Here is a 26,840-nt window from a genome sequence, read left to right on the forward strand (position 1 = left end):
CAGCACGGGATTAGATACAGAGTAAAGCTCCCTCTACACTGTCCCCCATCAAACACTCCCAGGACAGGTACAGCATGGGGTTAGATACAGAGTAAAGCTCCCTCTACACTGTCCCCCCATCAAACACTCCCAGGACAGGTACAGCACGGGGTTAGATACAGAGGAAAGCTCCCTACACTGTCCCCCATCAAACACTCCCAGGACAGGTACAGCACGGGGTTAGATACAGAGGAAAGCTCCCTCTACACTGTCCCCATCAAACACTCCCAGGACAGGTACAGCACGGGGTTAGATACAGAGTAAAGCTCCCTCTACACTGTCCCCATCAAACACTCCCAGGACAGGTACAGCACGGGGTTAGATACAGAGGAAAGCTCCCTCTACACTGTCCCCATCAAACACTCCCAGGACAGGTACAGCACGGGGTTAGATACAGAGTAAAGCTCCCTCTACACTGTCCCCATCAAACACTCCCAGGACAGGTACAGCACGGGGTTAGATACAGAGTAAAGCTCCCTTTACACTGTCCCCCATCAAACACTCCCAGGACAGGTACAGCATGGGGTTAGATACAGAGTAAAGCTCCCTCTACACTGTCCCCATCAAACACTCCCAGGACAGGTACAGCACGGGGTTAGATACAGAGTAAAGCTCCCTCTACACTGTCCCCCATCAAACACTCCCAGGACAGGTACAGCATGGGGTTAGATACAGAGTAAAGCTCCCTCTACACTGTCCCCCCATCAAACACTCCCAGGACAGGTACAGCACGGGGTTAGATACAGAGGAAAGCTCCCTACACTGTCCCCCATCAAACACTCCCAGGACAGGTACAGCACGGGGTTAGATACAGAGGAAAGCTCCCTCTACACTGTCCCCCCATCAAACACTCCCAGGACAGGTACAGCACGGGGTTAGATACAGAGGAAAGCTCCCTCTACACTGTCCCCATCAAACACTCCCAGGACAGGTACAGCACGGGGTTAGATACAGAGTAAAGCTCCCTCTACACTGTCCCCATCAAACACTCCCAGGACAGGTACAGCACGGGGTTAGATACAGAGGAAAGCTCCCTCTACACTGTCCCCATCAAACACTCCCAGGACAGGTACAGCAGAGGGTTAGATACAGAGTAAAGCTCCCTCTACACTGTCCCCATCAAACACTCCCAGGACAGGTACAGCACAGGGTTAGATACAGAGTAAAGCTCCCTCTACACTGTCCCCCCCATCAAACACTCCCAGGACAGGTACAGCACGGGGTTAGATACAGAGTAAAGCTCCCTCTACACTGTCCCCCCCATCAAACACTCCCAGGACAGGTACAGCACGGGGTTAGATACAGAGTAAAGCTCCCTCTACACTGTCCCCCATCAAACACTCCCAGGACAGGTACAGCACGAGGTTAGATACAGAGTAAAGCTCCCTCTACACTGTCCCCCCATCAAACACTCCCAGGACAGATACAGCACGGGGTTAGATACAGAGTAAAGCTCCCTCTACACTGTCCCCCCATCAAACACTCCCAGGACAGGTGCAGCACGGGGTTAGATACAGAGTAAAGCTCCCTCTACACTGTCCCCATCAAACACTCCCAGGACAGGTACAGCACGAGGTTAGATACAGAGTAAAGCTCCCTCTACACTGTCCCCACATCAAACATTCCCAGGACAGGGACAGCACGGGGTTAGATACAGAGTAAAGCTCCCTCTACACTGTCCTCCATCAAACAGTCCCAGGACAGGTGCAGCACAGGGTTAGATACAGAGTAAAGCTCCCTCTACACTGTCCCCCCATCAAACACCCCCAGGACAGGTACAGCACAGGGTTAGATACAGAGTAAAGCTCCCTCTACACTGTCTCCATCAAACACTCCCAGGACAGGTACAGCACGGGGTTAGATACAGAGTAAAGCTCCTCCCTCTACACTGTCCCCCCATCAAACACTCCCAGGACAGGTACAGCACAGGGTTAGATACAGAGTAAAGCTCCCTCTACACTGTCTCCATCAAACACTCCCAGGACAGGTACAGCACGGGGTTAGATACAGAGTAAAGCTCCATCTACACTGTCCCCCCATCAAACACTCCCAGGACAGGTACAGCACGGGGTTAGATACAGAGTAAAGCTCCCTCTACACTGTCCCCCCCATCAAACACTCCCAGGACAGGTACAGCACGGGGTTAGATACAGAGTAAAGCTCCATCTACACTGTCCCCCCATCAAACACTCCCAGGACAGGTACAGCATGGGGTTAGATACAGAGTAAAGCTCCCTCTACACTGAGCCCCATCAAACACTCCCAGGACAGGTACAGCACGGGGTTAGATACAGAGTAAAGCTCCCTCTACACTGTCCCCATCAAACACTCCCAGGACAGGTACAGCACGGGGTTAGATACAGAGTAAAGCTCCCTCTACACTGTCCCCATCAAACACTCCCAGGACAGGTACAGCACGGGGTTAGATACAGAGTAAAGCTCCCTCTGCACTGTCCCCCATCAAACACTCCCAGGACAGGTACAGCACGGGGTTAGATACAGAGTAAAGCTCCCTCTACACTGTCCCCCCATCAAACACTCCCAGGACAGGTACACCACGGGGTTAGATACAGAGTAAAGCTCCCTCTACACTGTCCCCCATCAAACACTCCCAGGACAGGTACAGCACGGGGTTAGATATAGAGTAAAGCTCCCTCTACACTGTCCCCCCATCAAACACTCCCAGGACAGGTACAGCACGGGGTTAGATACAGAGTAAAGCTCCCTCTACACTGTCCCCCCATCAAACACTCCCAGGACAGGTACAGCACGGGGTTAGATACAGAGTAAAGCTCCCTCTACACTGTCCCCATCAAACACTCCCAGGACAGGTACAGCACGGGGTTAGATACAGAGTAAAGCTCCCTCTACACTGTCCCCATCAAACACTCCCAGGACAGGTACAGCACGGGGTTAGATACAGAGTAAAGCTCCCTCTACACTGTCCCCATCAAACACTCCCAGGACAGGTACAGCACGGGGTTAGATACAGAGTAAAGCTCCCTCTACACTGTCCCCCATCAAACACTCCCAGGACAGGTACTGCACGGGGTTAGATACAGAGTAAAGCTCCCTCTACACTGTCCCCATCAAACACTCCCAGGACAGGTACAGCACGGGGTTAGATACAGAGTAAAGCTCCCTCTACACTGTCCCCCATCAAACACTCCCAGGACAGGTACAGCACGGGGTTAGATACAGAGTAAAGCTCCCTCTACACTGTCCCCATCAAACACTCCCAGGACAGGTACAGCACGGGGTTAGATACAGAGTAAAGCTCCCTCTACACTGTCCCCATCAAACACTCCCAGGACAGGTACAGCACGGGGTTAGATACAGAGTAAAGCTCCCTCTACACTGTCCCCCCATCAAACACTCCCAGGACAGGTACAGCACAGGGTTAGATACAGAGTAAAGCTCCCTCTACACTGTCTCCATCAAACACTCCCAGGACAGGTACAGCACGGGGTTAGATACAGAGTAAAGCTCCATCTACACTGTCCCCCCATCAAACACTCCCAGGACAGGTACAGCACGGGGTTAGATACAGAGTAAAGCTCCCTCTACACTGTCCCCCCCATCAAACACTCCCAGGACAGGTACAGCACGGGGTTAGATACAGAGTAAAGCTCCCTCTACACTGTCCCCCCCATCAAACACTCCCAGGACAGGTACAGCACGGGGTTAGATACAGAGTAAAGCTCCCTCTACACTGTCCCCCCATCAAACACTCCCAGGACAGGTACAGCATGGGGTTAGATACAGAGTAAAGCTCCCTCTACACTGAGCCCCATCAAACACTCCCAGGACAGGTACAGCACGGGGTTAGATACAGAGTAAAGCTCCCTCTACACTGTCCCCATCAAACACTCCCAGGACAGGTACAGCACGGGGTTAGATACAGAGTAAAGCTCCCTCTACACTGTCCCCATCAAACACTCCCAGGACAGGTACAGCACGGGGTTAGATACAGAGTAAAGCTCCCTCTGCACTGTCCCCCATCAAACACTCCCAGGACAGGTACAGCACGGGGTTAGATACAGAGTAAAGCTCCCTCTACACTGTCCCCCCATCAAACACTCCCAGGACAGGTACACCACGGGGTTAGATACAGAGTAAAGCTCCCTCTACACTGTCCCCCATCAAACACTCCCAGGACAGGTACAGCACGGGGTTAGATATAGAGTAAAGCTCCCTCTACACTGTCCCCCCATCAAACACTCCCAGGACAGGTACAGCACGGGGTTAGATACAGAGTAAAGCTCCCTCTACACTGTCCCCCCATCAAACACTCCCAGGACAGGTACAGCACGGGGTTAGATACAGAGTAAAGCTCCCTCTACACTGTCCCCATCAAACACTCCCAGGACAGGTACAGCACGGGGTTAGATACAGAGTAAAGCTCCCTCTACACTGTCCCCATCAAACACTCCCAGGACAGGTACAGCACGGGGTTAGATACAGAGTAAAGCTCCCTCTACACTGTCCCTATCAAACACTCCCAGGACAGGTACAGCACGGGGTTAGATACAGAGTAAAGCTCCCTCTACACTGTCCCCCATCAAACACTCCCAGGACAGGTACAGCACGGGGTTAGATACAGAGTAAAGCTCCCTCTACACTGTCCCCCCCATCAAACACTCCCAGGACAGGTACAGCACGGGGTTAGATACAGAGTAAAGCTCCCTCTACACTGTCCCCCATCAAACACTCCCAGGACAGGTACAGCACGGGGTTAGATACAGAGTAAAGCTCCCTCTACACTGTCCCCATCAAACACTCCCAGGACAGGTACAGCACGGGGTTAGATACAGAGTAAAGCTCCCTCTACACTGTCCTCCATCAAACACTCCCAGGACAGGTACAGCACATGGTTAGATACAGAGTAAAGCTCCCTCTACACTGTCCCCCATCAAACACTCCCAGGACAGGTACAGCACGGGGTTAGATACAGAGTAAAGCTCCCTCTACACTGTCCCCCCATCAAACACTCCCAGGACAGGTACAGCACGGGGTTAGATACAGAGTAAAGCTCCCTCTACACTGTCCTCCATCAAACACTCCCAGGACAGGTACAGCACATGGTTAGATACAGAGTAAAGCTCCCTCTACACTGTCCCCCCATCAAACACTCCCAGGACAGGTACAGCACGGGGTTAGATACAGAGTAAAGCTCCCTCTACACTGTCCCCCCATCAAACACTCCCAGGACAGGTACAGCACGGGGTTAGATATAGAGTAAACCCCATCCAGCAGTGTCAGTAAGATGAGGAGGGGGGTGTGTGGGGCGAGGTGGCGTTTTGGGGGGTGGGGTAGCTCACATTACCATCTCGTTGCCTTCTCCCACATTGACCACCCGGGAGTGGATGGGGGTTTGCGAGCCAGCGTCCCCTGCCCCCGCACGCTTGGCCACCCCAGGCTCATCCTGAATGTCCAGGAGGTCGCTGATACTCCGCTGGTCCGTGCCTCCGACTGGAGAGGCCTCCTCCGTGGTCCTGGGGCTCTGGGGCTTTCCCGCAGCTCCCTCGGTGCTGGTGGGCGGTGTGGCTGGGCCCCTGGCATGGGCTGGTGTGGAGCCCCAGGGCAGGGGCGGCGACGGATGGCCTTCCGGGTCAGATTGGTCCTGCTTGCTGTCGCTCATGCTCAGGCCTCACCTCCTCCTGTCATCGGCACCTCCCGAGACACTTCATCATCTAGAAATGGAGAAAACCTTCTTAAAACCAGCGGGGAATAGGATAGCCCCAACTCTACACTCTTTAATTCCAGGCCAAGCTTTGAATAGCCATTGCCTCTGGGGACCAGACACCCAAACACAACATCCCAAAGACAAATAGGACGTTCTGCAGCACTCCCTCAGCACTGACCCTCTGACAGTGCGGCGCTCCCTCGGCACTGACCCTCTGACAGTGCGGCACTCCCTCAGCACTGACCCTCTGACAGTGCGGCGCTCCCTCGGCACTGACCCTCTGACAGTGCGGCGCTCCCTCAGCACTGACCCTCTGACAGTGCGGCGCTCCCTCGGCACTGACCCTCTGACAGTGCGGCGCTCCCTCAGCACTGACCCTCTGACAGTGCGGCGCTCCCTCAGCACTGACCCTCTGACAGTGCGGCGCTCCCTCGGCACTGACCCTCTGACAGTGCGGCACTCCCTCAGCACTGACCCTCTGACAGTGCGGCGCTCCCTCGGCACTGACCCTCTGACAGTGCGGCGCTCCCTCGGCACTGACCCTCTGACAGTGCGGCACTCCCTCAGCACTGACCCTCTGACAGTGCGGCACTCCCTCAGCACTGACCCTCTGACAGTGCGGCGCTCCCTCGGCACTGACCCTCTGACAGGGCGGCGCTCCCTCGGCACTGACCCTCTGACAGTGCGGCGCTCCCTCGGCACTGACCCTCTGACAGTGCGGCACTCCCTCAGCACTGACCCTCTGACAGTGCGGCGCTCCCTCGGCACTGACCCTCTGACAGTGCGGCGCTCCCTCGGCACTGACCCTCTGACAGTGCGGCACTCCCTCAGCACTGACCCTCTGACAGTGCGGCACTCCCTCAGCACTGACCCTCTGACAGTGCGGCACTCCCTCAGCACTGACCCTCTGACAGTGCGGCGCTCCCTCAGCACTGACCCTCTGACAGTGCGGCGCTCCCTCAGCACTGACCCTCTGACAGTGCGGCACTCCCTCAGCACTGACCCTCTGACAGTGCGGCACTCCCTCAGTATTACACTGGGAGATATGTGTGCTGGAGTGTCTGGGGCAGATTTTGAACCCTGGAGTTTGCAGAGACAGGAACTGGAGTGTTTGTTAACCCTTTGTGTGGAGCAATGATGGAGTGAAGTATAAAGTGAGAGGTTCCTGCGTGGGTAAGAAGTACATCGCCTTACCCGTGGTCCAACAGCAGAGGTTTACCTTGCCGATATCCTGGAGCAGGGGTCAGAGGGCAGACATGGCCTGGGTCATGGATTTGTCCTTCCTGTTGGCGTGGGGTGCACACTCCCAGCTCGTCACTCTCACATCATCGGCTCTGGCTCGGCAGCTCGACACTCTATACTAACATCACCGGCAAACTCAACACAAACATGGCAAATTCCACAATTAGAACAGGGTTCAATCCCAAAACTCCAACAGGTCAACAAATTTAGTGCAAAACTAAGGAAATTTGGCATGTCCGCTATGACTCTCACCAACTTTTACAGATGCCCCATAGAAAGCATTCTTTCTGGTTGTATCACAGCTTGGTCTGGGCTCCTGCTCTGCCCAAGACCACAAGGAACTCCAAAAGGTTGTGAATGTCGCCCAATCCATCACACAAACCAGCCTCCCATCCATTGACTCTGTCTACACTTCCCGCTGCCTCGGGGAAAAGCAGCCAGTATAATTAAGGACCCCACACACACCCCGGACATTCTCTCTTCCACCTTCTTCCATCGGGTAAAAGATACAAAAGTCTGAGGTCACGTACCAACCGACTCAGGAACAGCTTCTTCCCTGCTGCTGTCAGACTTTTGAATGGACCTACCTCACATTAAGTTGATCTTTCTCTACACCCTCGCTGTGACTGTAACACTACATTCTGCACCCTCTCCTTTCCCTCTCTATGAACGGTATGCTTTGTCTGTATAGTGCGCAAGAAACAATACTTTTCACTGTATCCCAATACATTTGATTTGATTTGGTTTATTCATAGAATCACAGAATCAGAAGGAGGCCATTCAGCCCATCAAGTCTGCACCAATGACAATCCCACCCAGGCCCTACCCAATAACCCCATATATTTACCGTAGCTTGTTCCCCTGACACTGAGGGGCAATTTAGCGTGGCCAATCCATCAAACCCACACATCTTTGGACACTAAGGGGCAATTTAGCATGGCCAATCCCCCTAACCTACACATCTTTGGAGACTAAGGGACAATTTAGCATGGCCAATCCACCTAACCCGCACATCTTTGGACAGTGGCGGTAACCCCCAGGATGTTGACAGTGGGGGGGGATTCAGTGATGGTAACCCCCCAGGATGTTGACAGTGGGGGGGGATTCAGTGATGGTAACCCCCAGGATGTTGACAGTGGGGGGGGATTCAGTGATGGTAACCCCCAGGATGTTGACAGTGGGGGGGATTCAGTGATGGTAACCCCCAGGATGTTGACAGTGTGGGGGGCGGGATTCAGTGATGGTAACCCCCAGGATGTTGACAGTGGGGGGGGGGGATTCAGTGATGGTAACCCCCAGGATGTTGACAGTGGGGGGGAGGGATTCAGTGATGGTAACTCCCAGGATGTTGACAGTCGGGGGGGGGGGATTCAGTGATGGTAACCCCCAGGATGTTGACAGTGGGGGGGAGGGATTCAGTGATGGTAACTCCCAGGATGTTGACAGTCGGGGGGGGGGGGATTCAGTGATGGTAACCCCCAGGATGTTGACAGTGGGGGAGGGGGGATTCAGTGATGGTAACCCCCAGGATGTTGACAGTGGGGGGGAGGGATTCAGTGATGGTAACTCCCAGGATGTTGACAGTGGGGGGGGTGGGATTCAGTGATGGTAACCCCCAGGATGTTGATAGTGGGGGGGATTCAGTGATGGTAACCCCCAGGATGTTGATAGTGGGGGGGATTCAGTGATGGTAACCCCCAGGATGTTGACAGTGGGGTGGGATTCAGTGATGGTAACCCCCAGGATGTTGACAGTGGGGGGGGGATTCAGTGATGGTAACCCCCAGGATGTTGACAGTGAGGGGGATTCAGTGATGGTAACCCCCAGGATGTTGACAGTGGGGGGGATTCAGTGATGGTTCCACCATTTGGGGTGAAGAATGCCACAGTGACAGAATGTAAACCCTGTTTTGCTGTTAACCAGTCTCTGCCCCTCCAGTTCTGGCCGTCTTACAGCTCCCCACCTATTTTAACTGCCTTGCCTTTAGCTGCCTGTGTACCGTGTGTTAGTTCAGTCCCAAGCCCAGGATCGAACTCCACACTTTTGGGCAGCACGGTGACAACAGTGGGTTAGCACCACTGCCTCTCAGTGCCAGGGAGCCAGGTTCAATCCCAGCCTCGGGTCACTGCCTGTGGGGAGTTTGCACATTCTCCCCATGTCTGTGTGGGTTTCCTCCGGGTACTCCAGTTTCTTCCCACAGTCCAAACGATGCACTGGTTAGGGTGGATTGGCCATGCTAAATTCTCCCTCAGTGTTACCTGAACAGGCACCGGAGTGTGGCAACTAGGGGATTTTCACAGTAACTTCATTGCAGTGTTAATACAAGCCTTACTTGTGACACTAATAAATCATTTGATTTATTATTGTCACATGCATTAACATACAGCAAAAAGTATTGTTACTTGCGCACTATACAGACAAAGCATACTGTTCATAGAGAAGGAAATGAGAGAGTGCAGAAAGTAGTGTTACAGTCACAGTGAGGGTGTAGAGAAAGATCAACTTAATGCGAGGTAGGTCCATTCAAAAGTCTGACAGCAGCAGGGAAGAAGCTGTTCTTGAGTCGGTCGGTACGGGACCTCAGACTTTTGTAACTTTTTCCCGATGGAAGAAGGTGGAAGAGAGAATGTCCGGGGTGTGTGGGGGGGGTCCTTGATTATCCCAGCTGCTTTTCCCGAGGCAGTGGGAAGTGTAGACAGAGTCAATGGATGGGAGGCTGGTTTGTGTGATGGATTGGGCTACATTCACGACCTTTTGTAGTTCCTTGTGGTCTTGGACAGAGCAGGAGCCCAGACCAAGCTGTGATACAACCAGAAAGAATGCTTTCTATGGGGCATCTGTAAAAGTTGGTGAGAGTCGTAGCGGACATGCCAACTTTCCTTCGTCTCCCGAGAAAGTAGAGGCATTGGTGGGGCTTTCCTAACTATATAGTGTTGGCAAAATAATGTTTAACTTTAAACAACATTGAAGAGGTGTTTAGATGAGCAGCTGGAAGTGCTGGAAAATGGGATTAGAATAGTGAGGTGCTTGTTGGATGGCACAGACAACAATGGGCCGAAGGGTCTTGTTCTGTGCTGTAAAACTCTGTAACCTGGCAGACAGACAGCAGTGGTTTTGCCTGTGGAAACTCTGGTCAGACTCCCAGGCAACCCTCTGAACAGCCCCAGGGCACTGGGAGCTCTCCAGTGGCCACGAGCTTCGCGAGAGCGGGTCCCCCGCACCCTACACGTGTGAGGAAGGGTACCGACCGAGGGAGTTGTGTGAGGGGAGGGAACGGTGCGGAGGAGGAGGGAGGGGTTAAAACATAACAGAGAGCTACCTTTGGAGATTAACACACGTCCAGTATCTTCTTGTCCTGCTGCGTGACGGGCTGGGTTCCTCAGAGGTTTTTACGATTGGAAGGGTCCGTTCATCGGCCAAGAGACGGAGAGTAGAGAGTCTTGCCCCCAGAGGCAGTGAGGTCACAATTTCTGATTGTGGCTCGGGTCAGCGGAACCGGAACCCTGGACGACAGGCTGGCTTGTGACCACGGCAATGACCCACGCAGCCAGCTCCTCCGGGGGCGGGAGGGGGGGGCTCGGGTCAGCGGAACCGGAACCCTGGACGACAGGCTGGCTTGTGACCACGGCAATGACCCACGCAGCCAGCTCCTCCGGGGGCTGGGGGGGCTCGGGTCAGCGGAACCGGAACCCTGGACAACAGGCTGGCTTGTGACCACGGCAATGACCCACGCAGCCAGCTCCTCCGGGGGCGGGAGGGGGGTGCTCGGGTCAGTGGAACCGGAACCCTAGACGACAGGCTGGCTTGTGACCACGGCAATGACCCACGCAGCCAGCTCCTCCGGGGGCGGAAGGGGGGTGCTCGGGTCAGTGGAACCGGAACCCTAGACGACAGGCTGGCTTGTGACCACGGCAATGACCCACGCAGCCAGCTCCTCCGGGGGCAGGGGGAGGGGGCTCGGGTCAGCAGAACCGGAACCCTGGACGACAGGCTGGCTTGTGACCACGGCAATGACCCACCCAGCCAGCTCCTCCAGGGGCGGGGGGGTGTCATTAACAAATCCTCCCTTGGACCCGTCAGTGTCTCCGGAAGGCAGCGCTCAGTTAACACCGTCCTGTGCCAGCAACATCCCGATAACTTTATTCCTTGGGTGGCGCGGTGGGTTAGCACTGCTGCCTCACAGCTCCAGGGACCTGGGTTCAATTCCTGGCCTCGGGTCACTGTCTGTGTGGAGTTTGCACATTCTCCTCATGTCTGCGTGGGTTTCCTCCGTATGCTCTGGTTTCCTCCCACAGTCCAAAGATGGGCGGGTTAGGTGGATTGGCCGTGCTAAGAAATTGCCCCTTAGTGTCCAGGGTTGCGTAGGTTAGAGGGATTAGTGGGTATCATATGGAGGGATATGGGGGTAGGGTTAGGTAGATTGGCCGTGCTAAGAAATTGCCCCTTAGTGTCCAGGGTTGCGTAGGTTAGAGGGATTAGTGGGTATAATATGGAGGGATATGGGGGTAGGGTTAGGTAGATTGGCCATGCTAAGAAATTGCCCCTTAGTGTCTCGGCATATGTAGGTTAGAGGGATTAGTGGGTATCATATGTAGGGGATATGGGAGGGAGGGGGGGTAGGGCCTGGGTGGGATGGTGTTGGGTGCAGACTCGATGGGCTGAAGGGCCTCTTTCTGCACTGTTCTATGATTCATAGGGGGGCACGGGTTTAAGGTGCGAGGGGCAAGGTTTAAAGGAGATGTAAGAGGCAGGTTTTATTTTTACACAGAGGGGGGTGGGTGCCTGGAACTCACTGCTGGTGGGGGAGGGAGTGGAAGTGGATACGGTAGTGAGTTGAATTGACAAATCCATGAATGGGATGGGAATAGAGGGATACGTCCCTGGAAGGGTAGGGGGGGGCGGGTTTTAGTTCAGTCAGACCAGCATGGGTCAGTGCAGGGCTTAGAGGAGCCAATGGGCCTGATCCTGTGCTGGAATTTTCTTTGTAAGACGTGGGGATCTCTGCCGAAGCTGCTATTTCTTACCCATCCCTAATTGCCCCTTGAGGAGATGGTGGGGCGAGCTGCCTCCTTGGACCCGCTGTGTGCTGTAGGTACACCCACGGTGCTGTTAGGGAGGGATAGCCAGGATTTTGACCCCAGTGACAGTGAAGGAACGGCCGATATATTTCCCAGTCGGGATGGTGGGGGGCTCGGAGGGGCGACTTGCAGACGGCATTCCCCACGGACCTGCTGCTCTGGTCCTCGGTGGTGGTGGTCCAAGATTGGGAAGATACTGCTTAAGGAGCCTTGGTGAGTCGCTGCAGTAGATGGTGCACACGGCTGTCACTGAGGGTGGGGGGAGTGAGTGTTTGTGGATGGGGGGGCCGGGGCTGCTTTGTCCTGGATGGTGTCTTCACAGCGAGGGGGATTGAATATAAAAGTAGGGAGGTCTTGCTGCAGCTGTATAGGGCATTGGTGAGGTCGCAGCTGGAGTACTGTGTGCAGTTTTGGGCGCCGCACCTGCGCAAGGATATTTTGGCCCTGGAGGGAGTGCAGAGGAGGTTTACTAGGCTGATACCGGAGTTGAGGGGGTTGAGCTATGAGGAGAGGCTGAATAAACTAGGCTTGTACTCGTTAGAGTTTAGAAGAATGAGGGGAGATCTCATTGAGACGTATAAGATGATGAATGGGATGGATAGGATAGAGGTGGAGAGACTCTTCCCGCTCAGAAAGGATAGTAGGACTAGGGGGCACAGCCTCAAGATAAAGGGGGGGCGGTTTAGAACGGAGTTGAGGAGGAACTTCTTCACTCAAAGGGTGGTGAATCTCTGGAATTCTCTGCCCGTTGAAGTGGTGGAGGCTACCTTGCTAAATATTTTTAAGACGCGCGTTGATGGGTTTTTGATAAGAGAGGGGATTAAGGGTTATGGGGAGAGGGCGGGAAAGTGGAACTGAGCCACGACAGATCAGCCATGATCTTATTGAATGGCGGGGCAGGCTCGAAGGGCCAGATGGCCTCCTCCTGCTCCTATTTCTTATGTTCTTATGTTCTTATGTGTCGAGCTTCTCGAGTGTTGTTGGAGCTGCCCCCATCCAGGCAAGTGGAGAGGATTCCATCACACTCCTGACTTGTGTCCTTGTAGATGGTGGACAGGCTTTGGGGGGGGGGGAGACAGGAGGTGAGTTACTCACTGCAGGATTCCCAGCCTCTGACCTGCTGTTGTTGTCAACTTGATACGGGGTAGATATTGGGGCAATTGGAAGCAGGTTCTTGGAGGAGGTTTAATTCGAGGGAGAGAGAGATAATGGAATTTAGGGAGGGAATTCTGGAGTTTAGGGCCCCCCAGGCAGCTGAAGGCACGGTCGCCAACGGCACGGATAGAGGGGAATCAGGGGACGCGTGAGATTTGATTTATTATTGTCGCATGGATTGGGACACAGTGAAAAGTATTGTTTCTGGCGCGCTATACAAAGCATACTGTTCATAGAGTACTTAGGGGAGAAGGAAAGGAGAGGGTGCAGAATGTAGTGTTACAGTCACAGCGAGGGTGTAGAGAAAGATCAACTTAATGTGAGGTAGGTCCATTCAAAAGTCTGACAGCAGCAGGGAAGAAGCTGTTCTTGAGTCGGTCGGTACGGGACCTCAGACTTTTGTATCTTTTTCCTGATGGAAGAAGGTGGAAGAGAGAATGTCCGGGGTGTGTTGGGGGGGTCCTTAATTATGCCGGCTGCTTTTCCCCGAGGCAGTGGGAAGTGTAGACAGAGTCAATGGATGGGAGGCTGGTTTGCGTGATGGATTGGGCTACATTCACGATCTTTTGTAGTTCCTTGTGGTCTTGGTCAGAGCAGGAGCCCAGACCAAGCTGAGATACAACCAGAAAGAATGCTTTCTATGGTGCATCTGTAAAAGTTGGTGAGAGTCGTAGCGGACATGCCAAATTTCCTCAATCTCCTGAGAAAATAGAGGTGTTGGTGGGGCTTTCTTAACTATAGTGATGGCACGGGGGGACAGGTGATCTGGAGACCTAAAAACCTGAAGCTCTCGACCCTTTCTACTTCATCCCCATTGATGTAGACAGGGGGTTAGAACATAGAACAGTACAGGCCCTTCGGCACTCAGTGTTGTGCCCCGAGCTGTGTCCAAACCCAAGACCCAGCTATCCCACTCCCTATCATTCTGGTGTGCTCCCTGTGCCTTTCCAATAACCGCTAGAAAGTTCCTTTCTTGGAACTTGGATAGCGTTGCAAACTTGGACACAGCAATTGTAGATCGGGAGTTTAGAATGTTTGAATTGGGTAATAATAAAATGCTCGGGGGGGTGGGAAAGAATTGTCTCTTTAAAAGATGGTGCTTTTTCTGTGCTCAAATTTTTTTTAAAAATTGCTAGTACACGGAATACCCAAACTGAAACATTTACATCGGAGGCCAGGTGTTACCAAGGCAACAGGCTTTTGAATTCAGCCAATCAATTTGAACCAGGCACCGAGACACCAAGAACCTATTCAATTTAAATCCGACGTTTTTTGGCCAGCTCAGACCAACCCGATTGTGGGGTGATACTGATATGTCATAAGAGGTAATAAAAGAAAGGGAAACACGAGAGCAGAGAGTAACTGTCACAGCTCAAAGTCTTATCAAGATCGCAAAGAGAAAAGAAAGAAAGAAAGACAGAGGTTCCGAGCAGAAGGAGCAACAGAGAAGACAGAGTATTCCGGAAAACACAAAACCTGGTTGTAATTTAGAGAGCGACTAAAGTTTTATTTTGTTGATCCGTGAGAATTGTGTTGATCTGAGTAGAATTAGAATTGTGTTTCACTGGGTTTGTGAAGAGTTTAGCGAACTTGTCTGCTTGTCAGATGAGTAAAATATTACGTGTTGGTTTTAGAGAGAGCATTCTTTTGATTTAACCACTGGAAGAACAGGTCACACCACTCCACACTCACTCTGACAGGTTATAAGGCCAGGAAACCCTCTATGTGCGGTTAGGGGGTTCGTTCTCGGAGGGGGAGACTAAATGTTCCTTCCTAACACCCATAAGGGTGGGGGATAACCCTTAGCCCAGTTTACAGGCCACTAGAACATGACCAAGCGATGGAAGCTGAAGTGATGAGGTTAATGAGAGTTCAGTGGCCTTTTCTGTACCTGTTTGGCGCTCTGTCTTTTTTTGTTAATGTACCTCCGCTACTGAACTAACTGGAAAGAAGATGAAATCATCGGGAAGGCAGTTTGACACAAAGTGAACTTTGCCAATGTTGCTTGAGTAAACACAACCTTTGAGATCTCAGAGCAGAGATCGATCCGGTCTCTTTCCAGCAATAAGGCAAAATCACAGAATCCCAACAGCGCAGGAAGAGGCCATTCAGCCCATCGAGCCTGCACCGACCACAATCACACCCAGGCCTTATCCCCATAACCCCACAGATTTACTCCCCTAATCCCTCTAACCTACACATCTTTGGACACCAAGGGGCGATTTAGCATGGCCAATCCACCTAACCTACACATCTTTGGACACTAAGGGACAATTTAGCATGGCCAATCCACCTAACCTACACATCTTTGGACACTAAGGGACAATTTAGCATGGCCAATCCACCCTAATCTGTACATCTTTGAACACTAAGGGGCAATTTAGCATGGCCAATCCCCCTAACCTGCACATCTTTGGACACTAAGGGGCAATTTAGCATGGCCAATCCCCCTAACCTGCACATCTTTGGACACTAAGGGGCAATTTAGCATGGCCAATCCACCTAACCTACACATCTTTGGACACTAAGGGACAATTTAGCACGGCCAATCCACCCTAACCTACACATCTTTGGACACTAAGGGACAATTTAGCACGGCCAATCCACCCTAACCTACACATCTTTGGACACTAAGGGGCAATTTAGCATGGCCAATCCCCCTAACCTGTACATCTTTGGACACTAAAGGGCAACTTAGCATGGCCAATCCATCTAATCTTAAGTTTTAAAGTTTATTTATTAGTGTCACAAGTAGACTTACATTTACACTTCAATGAAGTTACAACATGAAAATCCCCTAGTCCCCACACTGCGGCGCCTGTTCGGGTACACGGAGGAAGAATTTAGCATGGCAAAATGCACCCTAACCAGCACATCTTTCAGACTGTGGGAGAAAACTGGAGCACCCGGATGAAACTCACGCAGACACGACGAGAATGTGCAGGCTCCACACAGACAGTGACCCCAAACTGGGAATCGAACCGGGTCCCTGGGGCTGTGAGGCAGCAGTGCTAACCCACTGTGTCACCATGCCGCTGGGATTGAACCCGGGTCCCTGGCGCTGTGAGACAGCAGTGCTAACCCACTGTGTCACCGTGCCGCTGGGATTGAACCCGGGTCCCTGGCGCTGTGAGACAGCAGCGCTAACCCACTGTGTCACCGTGCCGCTGGGATTGAACCCGGGTCCCTGTGAGGCAGCAGTGCTAACCCACTGTGTCACCGTGCCGCTGGGATTGAACCCGGGTCCCTGTGAGACAACAGCGCTAACCCACTGTGTCACCGTGCCGCTGGGATTGAACCTGGGTCCCTGTGAGACAGCAGCGCTAACCCACTGTGTCACCGTGCCGCTGGGATTGAACCCGGGTCCCTGTGAGACAACAGCGCTAACCCACTGTGTCACCGTGCCGCTGGGATTGAACCCGGGTCCCTGTGAGACAGCAGCGCTAACCCACTGTGTCACCGTGCCGCTGGGATTGAACCCGGGTCCCTGTGAGACAACAGCGCTAACCCACTGTGTCACCGTGCCGCTGGGATTGAACCCGGGTCCCTGTGAGGCAGCAGTGCTAACCCACTGTGTCACCGTGCCGCTGGGATTGAACCCGGGTCCCTGTGAGACAGCAGCGCTAACCCACTGTGTCACCGTGCCGCTGGGATTGAACCCGGGTCCCTGTGAGGCAGCAGCGCTAACCCACTGTGTCACCGTGCCGCTGGGATTGAACCCGGGTCCCTGTGAGGCAGCAGCGCTAACCCACTGTGTCACCGTGCCACTGGGATTGAACCCGGGTCCCTGTGAGGCAGCAGCGCTAACCCACTGTGTCACCGTGCCGCTGGGATTGAACCCGGGTCCCTGTGAGGCAGCAGCGCTAACCCACTGTGTCACCGTGCCGCTGGGATTGAACCCGGGTCCCTGTGAGACAGCAGCGCTAACCCACTGTGTCACCGTGCCGCTGGGATTGAACCCGGGTCCCTGTGAGACAGCAGCGCTAACCCACTGTGTCACCGTGCCGCTGGGATTGAACCCGGGTCCCTGTGAGGCAGCAGCGCTAACCCACTGTGTCACCGTGCCGCTGGGATTGAACCCGGGTCCCTGTGAGGCAGCAGCGCTAACCCACTGTGTCACCGTGCCGCTGGGATTGAACCCGGGTCCCTGGCGCTGTGAGGCAGCAGCGCTAACCCACTGTGTCACTGTGCCGCTGGGATTGAACCCAGGTCCCTGTGAGGCAGCAGTGCTAACCCACTGTGTCACCGTGTCGCTGGGATTGAACCCGGGTCCCTGGCGCTGTGAGGCAGCAGCGCTAACCCACTGTGTCACCGTGCCGCTGGGATTGAACCCGGGTCCCTGGCGCTGTGAGGCAGCAGCGCTAACCCACTGTGTCACCGTGCCGCTGGGATTGAACCCGGGTCCCTGTGAGGCAGCAGCGCTAACCCACTGTGTCACCGTGCCGCTGGGATTGAACCCGGGTCCCTGTGAGGCAGCAGCGCTAACCCACTGTGTCACCGTGCCGCTGGGATTGAACCCGGGTCCCTGTGAGGCAGCAGCGCTAACCCACTGTGTCACCGTGCCGCTGGGATTGAACCCGGGTCCCTGTGAGACAGCAGCGCTAACCCACTGTGTCACCGTGCCGCTGGGATTGAACCCGGGTCCCTGTGAGGCAGCAGCGCTAACCCACTGTGTCACCGTGCCGCTGGGATTGAACCCGGGTCCCTGTGAGGCAGCAGCGCTAACCCACTGTGTCACCGTGCCGCTGGGATTGAACCCGGGTCCCTGGCGCTGTGAGGCAGCAGCGCTAACCCACTGTGTCACCGTGCCGCTGGGATTGAACCCGGGTCCCTGTGAGGCAGCAGCGCTAACCCACTGTGTCACCGTGCCGCTGGGATTGAACCCGGGTCCCTGTGAGACAGCAGCGCTAACCCACTGTGTCACCGTGCCGCTGGGATTGAACCCGGGTCCCTGTGAGGCAGCAGCGCTAACCCACTGTGTCACCGTGCCGCTGGGATTGAACCCGGGTCCCTGGCGCTGTGAGGCAGCAGCGCTAACCCACTGTGTCACCGTGCCGCTGGGATTGAACCCGGGTCCCTGGCACTGTGAGGCAGCAGCGCTAACCCACTGTGTCACCGTGCCGCTGGGATTGAACCCGGGTCCCTGTGAGACAGCAGCGCTAACCCACTGTGTCACCGTGCCGCTGGGATTGAACCCGGGTCCCTGTGAGGCAGCAGCGCTAACCCACTGTGTCACCGTGCCGCTGGGATTGAACCCGGGTCCCTGGCACTGTGAGGCAGCAGCACTAACCCACTGTGTCACCGTGCTGCTGGGATTGAACCCGGGTCCCTGTGAGGCAGCAGCGCTAACCCACTGTGTCACCGTGCCGCTGGGATTGAACCCGGGTCCCTGGCGCTGAGAGGCAGCAGCACTAACCCACTGTGTCACCGTGCCGGCTGTGGACTTTACGAAGTATAAGAGGAGGATGTTATGCTGTACCTGTCCTGTTCTGGGCCCAATGTTTTCGGAAGGGTGCGATGGCATTGGAGAGAGCACAGAGGGGACTCACAAGAATGATTCCAGTGCTGACGAATTTCAGTGCTGTAGATAGGAGTGGAGAAATGGAGACTGCTTTCCTTGAAGGAAATCGAGAGGAGATTTGATGGAGAGACTCAAAATCAAAAGAGCCGGGATGCTGTCGATGTGGAGAAACTGCTCCCACATGAAGTGGGGAGGGGAGAGATTTAAAGGGGGGAGGGGGGCACAGATTTAAAACAATTGGCAAAAGGGGAATGAGGAAATCTGTGGTTACACAGTCAGGGGTTCGGGCTCAGAATGCACAGCCTGGACTTGTAACGGAGGCAGGTTCCAAATATTCTACAGATGCCCCATAGAAAGCATCCTTTCTGGGTGTATCTCAGCTTGGTATGGGCTCCTGCTCTGCCCAAGACCACAAGGAACTACAAAAGGTCGTGAATGTAGCCCAATCCATCACACAAACCAGCCTCCCATCCATTGACTCTGTCTACACTTCCCGCTGCCTCGGGGAAAAGCAGCCAGCATAATTAAGGACCCCCCCAACACACCCCGGACATTCTCTCTTCCACCTTCTTCCGCTGGGAAAAAGATACAAAAGTCTGAGGTCCTGTACCGACCGACTCAAGAACAGCTTCTTCCCTGCTGCTGTCAGACTTTTGAATGGACCTACCTCGCGTTAAGTTGATCTTTCTCTACACCCTAGCTATGACTGTAACTCTTTCTGCACCCTTTCCTTCTCTATGACTGGTATGCTTTGTCTGTACAGCACGCAAGAACCAATAGTTTTTACTGTATCCCAGTACATGTGACAATAATAAATCAAAATCAAACGCATTCACCTGGAAGAACTGCCACATTTCTTGGTTAGTTTTAGCACAGGAGGTTCCAAGGGAAACACTTTTTCCACTCTCCCCTATTTAACAAAGCGGTGAGAAATCTATGGCCAGCGGCACGCCCACCAGAGTGCTAATGAGACAAAAATGTCACCTAGGGATAGGGCCTGAGTGGGATTGTGCTCAGTGCAGTCCCAATGGGCTGAATGGCCTCCTTCTGAACTGTCAGGATTCTATGTCACCCAGATACACCCACTCGAAAAAAACCGATGTTAGTCCCATGACACCATCACCAGGGAGGCCATTCAGCCCCTTGAGTCAGTTCAGTGAGACTGTGGCTGGTCTGCTACCTAACTCCATTTACCCCTCTTTGTCCCAATTCCCCTCATGTTAGCAAAAACCTATCAACTGACAATCGATCTAGCTCCAGCTAAGTTCCAGCACCCTTTGTGCATATAAGTTTTCAATAATGTTTGGGATGGCACGGTGGCACAGTGGTTAGCACTGCTGCCTCACATCGTCAGGGACCCAGGTTCGATTCTTGGCTTGGGTCGCTGTCTGTGTGGAGTTTCTCCGCATATCTGCGTGGGTTTCCTCTGGGTGCTCCGGTTTCCTCCCACAGTCCAAAGATGTGCAGGTTAGATGCATTAGCTGTGTTAAATTGCCCCTTAGTGTCCAAAGATGCGCAGGTTAGGTGGATTGGCTATGCTCAATTGCCCCTTAGTGTCCAAAGATGTGCAGGTCAGGGGGATTGGCTATGCTCAATTGCCCCTTAGTGTCCAAAGATGTTTAGGTTAGGGGGATTGGCTATGCTCAATTGCCCCTTAGTGTCCAAAGATGTGCAGGTTAGGTGGATTGGCTATGCTCAATTGCCCCTTAGTGTCCAAAGATGTGCAGGTCAGGGGGATTGGCTATGCTCAATTGCCCCTTAGTGTCCAAAGATGTGCAGGTCAGGGGGATTGGCCATGCTAAATTGTCCCTTAGTGTCCAAAGATGTGCAGGTCAGGGGGATTGGCTATGCTAAATTGCCCCTTAGTGTCCAAAGATGTGCAGGTTAGGTGGATTGGCTATGCTCAATTGCCCCTTAGTGTCCAAAGATGTTTAGGTTAGGGGGATTGGCCATGCTAAATTGTCCCTTAGTGTCCAAAGATGTGCAGGTTAGGTGGATTGGCTATGCTCAATTGCCCCTTAGTGTCCAAAGATGTGCAGGTCAGGGGGATTGGCCATGTTGAAAATACAGGGCTACTGGGATCCAACCCATGTGGATTGCTCTTTTGGAAAGTCAGTGCACGTGATGGGCTGAATGGTCTCTTTCTGCACCGCAGAGATCCTGGGTGTGATATTCGTGTCGCGTTATGAGATTTTTTTTTGAATCATGATCTCTGCAGCTCTCGCAGTCACTGTTTCTCAGCTCACAGCGTTAGGTGATATTATTGGGAGAAGGGAGATGAAGTGGGCTGCTCAGGTGACAAGGATTGTTGTTAGTTAGTTTGGGTTTGGGTTGCAGTGTTACAAGCGTGGCTGGAAAGGTCTCCCCCCTCCTTGTTTTTCTTTTGGAAGTTTTACCAGTTCGTGCTTCTTGTTTGCCATCGTCCAGTTTAAAAAAAATGTGTTTTGAGGAGCTGAAGACCACAAGCTGCTCCGAGTTTTCAAGATCATTTGAAATCAACCTTCAACTGAAGGAACTGGATTCCAGTGTCATGTGTGCTTTAGCCTGGGCCGTGGTCAATGTTTAAAGGGGTTGTTTATGGAGGTTGATTGGGAACAGCTTCTAATATATTCATTAAAGCTTATATATTATTGCGTCTGCAATTGATAAAAAGTTGTTGCTAATTTTCTTACATGTTAACTATATTCTTAACTTTGTTCGACAAAAGCTCCCTCGTGGGTCACTCAAATCACACCTGAAGTGAAATATCTTATGCTTATTCTCGTCAAGATGTAAACCTCATGCTTCAGACAGGCTCCATCAGATACTTTGGAGTCTCTGATTTAAACAACGGTTAGAGACTGAGTGATACTGAGATTTAAGGCCCAATGCATCTAATCTGCACATCTTTGGGGGGGAAAACTGGAGAAAACTCATGCAGACACGGGGAGAATGTACAGACCCCACATACTGACCCAAGCTGGGAATCGAATCCAGGTCCCTGGTGCTGAGAGGCAGCAGTGTTAACCCACTGTGCCGCGATTCTGCCAAACCTCCCATTGCTTCCAAGTCCAGAAACTAAATTCAATGGTACTGGGGTCATGTATCGGAAACACTTACTCCCTCGATGGTACTTCCAGCATTGTGTCAGACTCCCAGGATGTGTGCAGGAATTACGAAGTGCCAGCACTCTGGGTAACCTCAAACCCAAGGCAGTTTACATTCCACCCTACTGACAAGCTATGACACCACACAAAGCGTCTGAGAACAGCTGCGACGATACTCCACCTTTAAGAGATTATTACAATCATGTTTCTTGTAAAGGGGGATGTTTAAAAGACAGCTTGGTTTTCACAGTGCCAATTTGTCTGCTCCAGGCAGTCCATGTGCTGAGAATGCAGAGGAATAACCGATCGGAGATAATGAGGTGCTGGCTTTAATCTGAGTTAATGCATTTTTTGTTTATTTTTGGGTCTCCCCCCTCCCCAGGTTTTAATCAAGTTGATAGATAAGAATCGTGTGAACAGTTTGATGTCAGTGTACCTTTAAGAAAGAGTTTTGTTTAAAATATCATTTCAGTAGCTCCCAGCTATTGCTACTTATGTGCCTTAAAATGGGTTGTTTGTGTTTACTCTGGGATTAGTTGTACGATCATGCATTGTTAGGAAGGCAGCCATGTGTTTTTGGAAATTCATTTTCATTTCCAGTTTGAGTTTTAGAAGGGGCAGCAAGTTAAAAAGCTATATTTTCCCTCTCTCCCTGTCGCTTTGAAAATTCTGTTGGTTCACTGGAAACAAGATCTTGTTTCCCTGAAAATCTGCTGTTGTTGGGGGCTGGACTAGGGTCTCTCTGGTGATTTTGGGAAGCTACCTTGTCTTCAAGCCATTTGGAATGAATCCAGAGAACTGCAGACTTCAACAAAAGGACTCAAATTCCTCATCAGTAGACTTTGTTAGATTGAACTTGTTTTAAAGCGTTTTGGTTTGATTGGGACACATTCGATAGCTTTGTTAAGGGTTACACACTTTAGTGGGTGTTTTGTTTCTTGTACATAATTGATAACTATATTCTTAAATTAATCTTGTTTGGTAAAAGCTCCCTCGTGGGTCTTTTGACTCGCACCTCAAGTGGGACACATCATGCTGACCCTGGCCAAATTCAAAACTTTTAATTCAGACAGGCTTCATGAAACACTTTGGAGTTTCCAACCTGAACCATCATAGGCACAACTAAACTTCCAGAGAAAAGCAAGCAGTTTCTGCTTCAGTCTGTAGGCAGCCTCTCTCTGGAGTCTGCGGCTTGGGGTGTGATTGAAAACAGGTCTCCCTCTCTCCAGAGGGGTTTTGGAGGTTTGCCCACATAGGCCTGTGTGTTTTTGCTAACTGATTTTGAAGGAGAGTTGTCAGTGAGGAATACTGCTTAATATTACATCGATCCCAGAGATGAGGAGTGTGTCGTATGAAGAGAGATTGAACAGTTTAGGCCGATACTCTCTGGAATTGAGAAGAATGAGGGGAGATCAAATCAAGGTCTACAAGATGATAAAAGGTTCTTCCTCTTGTGGGACATTCTAGGACGAGAGGTCACAGTCTGAGGATAAGGGGCAGCAAATTTAAAACCGAATTGGAGGAGAAACTCCTTCTCCCAAAGGGCTGTGAATCTGTGGATTCACTCCCCCCAAAGTGCGGTGGGTGCTGGGACAGCGAGTACATTTAAGGAGGAGTTAGATTTTTAATTGGGAATGGGGGTTTAAGGGTTATGGGGAGAAGGCAGGGAATGAGGAGCACATCAGCCATGATCGAATGGCAGAGTGGGTTCGATGGGCCGAATGGCCTCATTCTGCTCCTATATCTTATGAAACTGGAACTAATATCAGTTAAGAATTGTATCTTGTCATGTTTCAGAATTCCAACTGGTAAACATTAAGCTAATTCATTTGTTGCTCTAAAACTGTATTAAAATAAAGTTTGTTTTGATAAAAGCTCCCCAGTGGGTCAACAGAATCACACCTGGAGTGAAACTCACTTTATCCTAATGCCAAAATATTTTTTGTAACTTGTCTAGTTGGGCTTCATAACCTACTTGGGGGTTTCTGACTGGGTCCCTAACACAGACACAATAATCATGCACTCATTTCCTCCACAAACACAAGCCATTAATTATTTATACTCAGAATTATAGAGGTTTACAGCATTGAAAGAGGCCCTTTGGCCCAACTTGCCCATACCACCCTAAGCTAGCCCCAATTGCCCACATTTGGCCCATATCCATCTTTCCCCATTGTACCCATGGAACTATCTAAATGCTTTTCAAAGAGACAAAATTGTACCCACCTCTATCACTGCCTCTGGCACCTCATTCCAGACACTCACCATCTTTTGAAAAACATCGCCCCTCTGGACTCTTTTGTATCTCTCCCCTTAAACCGATGCCCTCTAGCTTTAGACTCCCCTACCTTTGGGAAAAGATATTGACTATCTAGCTGATCTGTGCCCCTCATTATTTTATAGACCTCTATAAGATCGCCCCTCAGCCTCCTACGCTCCAGAGAAAAAAGTCCCAGTCTATCCAGCCTCTCCTTATAACTCAAAGTCCCGGTAGCATCCTAGTAAATCTTTTCTGCACTCTTTCTAGTTTAATAACATCCTTTTCTATAATAGGGTGACTCACCTGGAGCGATTCCACGTGGATTTCTTGTGCTCGCCACCGATTTTAGGTCCTTCCTGACCCAAATCAACACACAACGCGAGGTCGGAGCTGGGCGGGGAATGTGGCAAGGTTCCGGTTTTCTGTCAGTCCGATGGGTTGGGTGCCTTACGAGCTTGTGTTTTTAAAAATGTACCATCCGAATTCAAAATCCCCCCTTAACATGGGGCCGGGGCAGAAGTACAAAGTCTCCGCAAGATGGATCGCTCCCCCACGTGCGCGCGACTGCCCTGGGAAAACTTTGTGACAGCAGCAGATAATTCCCCATGGTCAGAGATTGAGAAAAAGTGAACTTGGGACAGGTGAGTCAGCCGCTGGTATCTCCAGAATATGCCATGAGTAACAGGCACGAGACACACCTAATGGGTGTAGTGTGAAGCATATTCAGCTGTGCTCCATGGGTAAACAGGTGAGTCTTCTTTTGGACAGGCACGCAATTTTGCATTTATAGGCAGGAGAGCAGGTAGAAGGAGAACCTTCCGTTTCATCTGTGGGTCCTCCATCTTGACCGTTTGGTGGTAATGGAACGATGGCACCCCAAGAGCTTAGCGAGACTGGCCCCCCATTGAACCTCTGCTCCCGTCTGTGCCAGGCTAACCCCTTGACCTTCAGGAGGTCAGGCTGGGCAACCATTTCACTCCACGCCAACAGGAGCGAGGCACATCCAAACAGAAGTGATCACCACCCGTCGCAATTATCATCCTTCCCTGGCCGCAGACCCAGAACAGGGAACGTGGCATCTAGCTGGAGCTCCACAGATGCCTGAGCGTGACCCACTACAATCCAATTGGAAGTATGGCTTTGCGACTTAAAAATAAAATCCCTCCCTTAGGCAAAGTTGCACTGCTCAAGTGGCAAGGCACTTAAATTGTGCTTTTCAAACACCTGATTAATAAAAGGCAGCACAGCAGTAAGCATTGCTGCCTCCCAGCGCCAGGGACCCAGATTCGATTCCCGGCTTGGGTCACTGTCTGTGCGGAGTCTGCACGTTCTCCCCGTGTCTGCTTTTCCTTTGGGTGCTGCAGTCACCTCCCAAACTCAAGAGGTGTGTAGGTCAGGGTGGATTGGCTATGCTAAATTGTCCCTTAGTGTTCAAAGATGTGTAGGTTAGGTGGATTGGCCATGCTAAATTGTCCCTTAGTGTCCACAGATGTGTAGGTTAGGCATATTAACAGAGTAAATGTGTGTGGTTACGGGGCAGGGAGATGAGGCGAGGTAAGATGTCAGGAGAGTGAGGGGAGATGGGCTGAATGGCTTCCTTCTGCACTTTCAGGGAAAGATTTATTAGTGTCACAAGTAGGCTGACATTAACGCTGCAATGAAGTTACTGTGAAAATCCCCACACTGGCCACACTCCGGCGCCTGTTCGGGTAATACTGAGGGAAAACTTAACATGGCCAATGCACCCTAACCAGCACGTCTCTTGGGCAGGGGGGCAGAAGAAACCCCTGCAGACACAGGAGAACGTGCAGACTCCGCACAGACAATGACCAGAAGGGGAGAAGGAATAAATATCTCTGCCTAAGTTACAACCAAGGCTGAGTGTGACTCAGTGGAGTGCCGCAGGGATCGGTGCTGGGGCCTCAGCTATTTACCACTTATACAGATGATCTAGAGGAGGGGGCTGAGTGTAGGGTCACAAAATTTGCTGATGACACAAAGATAAGTGGAAAAGCAAATTGTGCAGAGGGTGTAGAAAGTCTGCAGAGAGATCTAGGTAGGCTGAGTGAGTGGGCGAGGACCTGGCAGATGGAGTGTAATGTTAGCAAGTGTGAGGTTATCCACTTTGGCAGGAATAATAGTAGGAGGGATTACTATTTCAAGGGCAAAAAGCTGCAGCATGCTACGGTGCAGAGGGACCTGGGGGTCCTTGTGCATGAGTCGCAAAAACCCAGTCTGCAGGTGCAGCAGGTGATCAAGAAGGTGAATGGGATGCTGGCCTTTATAGCGAGGTGGATAGAATATAAAAGCAGCGAGGTCTTGCTGCAACTGTACAGGGCACTGGTGAGGCCGCAGCTGGAGTACTGTGTGCAGTTTTGGCAAGGATATTTTGGCTTTGGAGGGAGTGCAGAGGAGGTTCACTAGGCTGATACCGGAGATGAGTGGGTTGGACTATGAAGAGAGACTAAATAGACTGGGTCTGTACTCGTTGGAGTTTAGATGAGGGGGGATCTTATAGAGACGTATAAGATAATGAAAGGGATGGATAGGGTAGAGGTAGAGAGATTCTTCCCGCTCAGAAAGGACAGCAGGACTAGAGGGCACAGCCTCAAGATGAGGGGGGTGCAGTTTAGATCGGAGTTGAGGGGGAACTTCTTCACTCAAAGGGTGGTGAATCTCTGGAATTCTCTGCCCGTTGAGGTGGTGGAGGCTGCCTCGCTAAATATATTTAAGTCACAGGTAGATAGGTTTTTGATAATAATGAACACCCACC

At 52.0% G+C, this 26,840-nt stretch overlaps 1 protein-coding gene across 1 annotated transcript in view; it reads right to left on the reverse strand.

Moving 5' to 3' along the window:
* Positions 1-5,680, reverse strand: part of LOC145339642 (polyamine-transporting ATPase 13A3-like) — a gene marked incomplete at its 3' end in the record, with an annotated part of 43,161 nt that extends 37,481 nt beyond the window's left edge. The window contains exon 1 of the mRNA XM_080184153.1: positions 5,366-5,680. Within this exon, the coding sequence (XP_080040279.1) occupies positions 5,366-5,680 (315 nt within the window). The remainder of the gene's footprint in view (positions 1-5,365) is intronic.
* Positions 5,681-26,840: the final 21,160 nt, after the last annotated feature.

Source organism: Carcharhinus amblyrhynchos, unplaced genomic scaffold (genome assembly GCF_965287045.1).
Source record: "Carcharhinus amblyrhynchos unplaced genomic scaffold, sCarAmb.v2.hapA scaffold_581, whole genome shotgun sequence".
Lineage (NCBI taxonomy): Eukaryota > Metazoa > Chordata > Chondrichthyes > Carcharhiniformes > Carcharhinidae > Carcharhinus > Carcharhinus amblyrhynchos.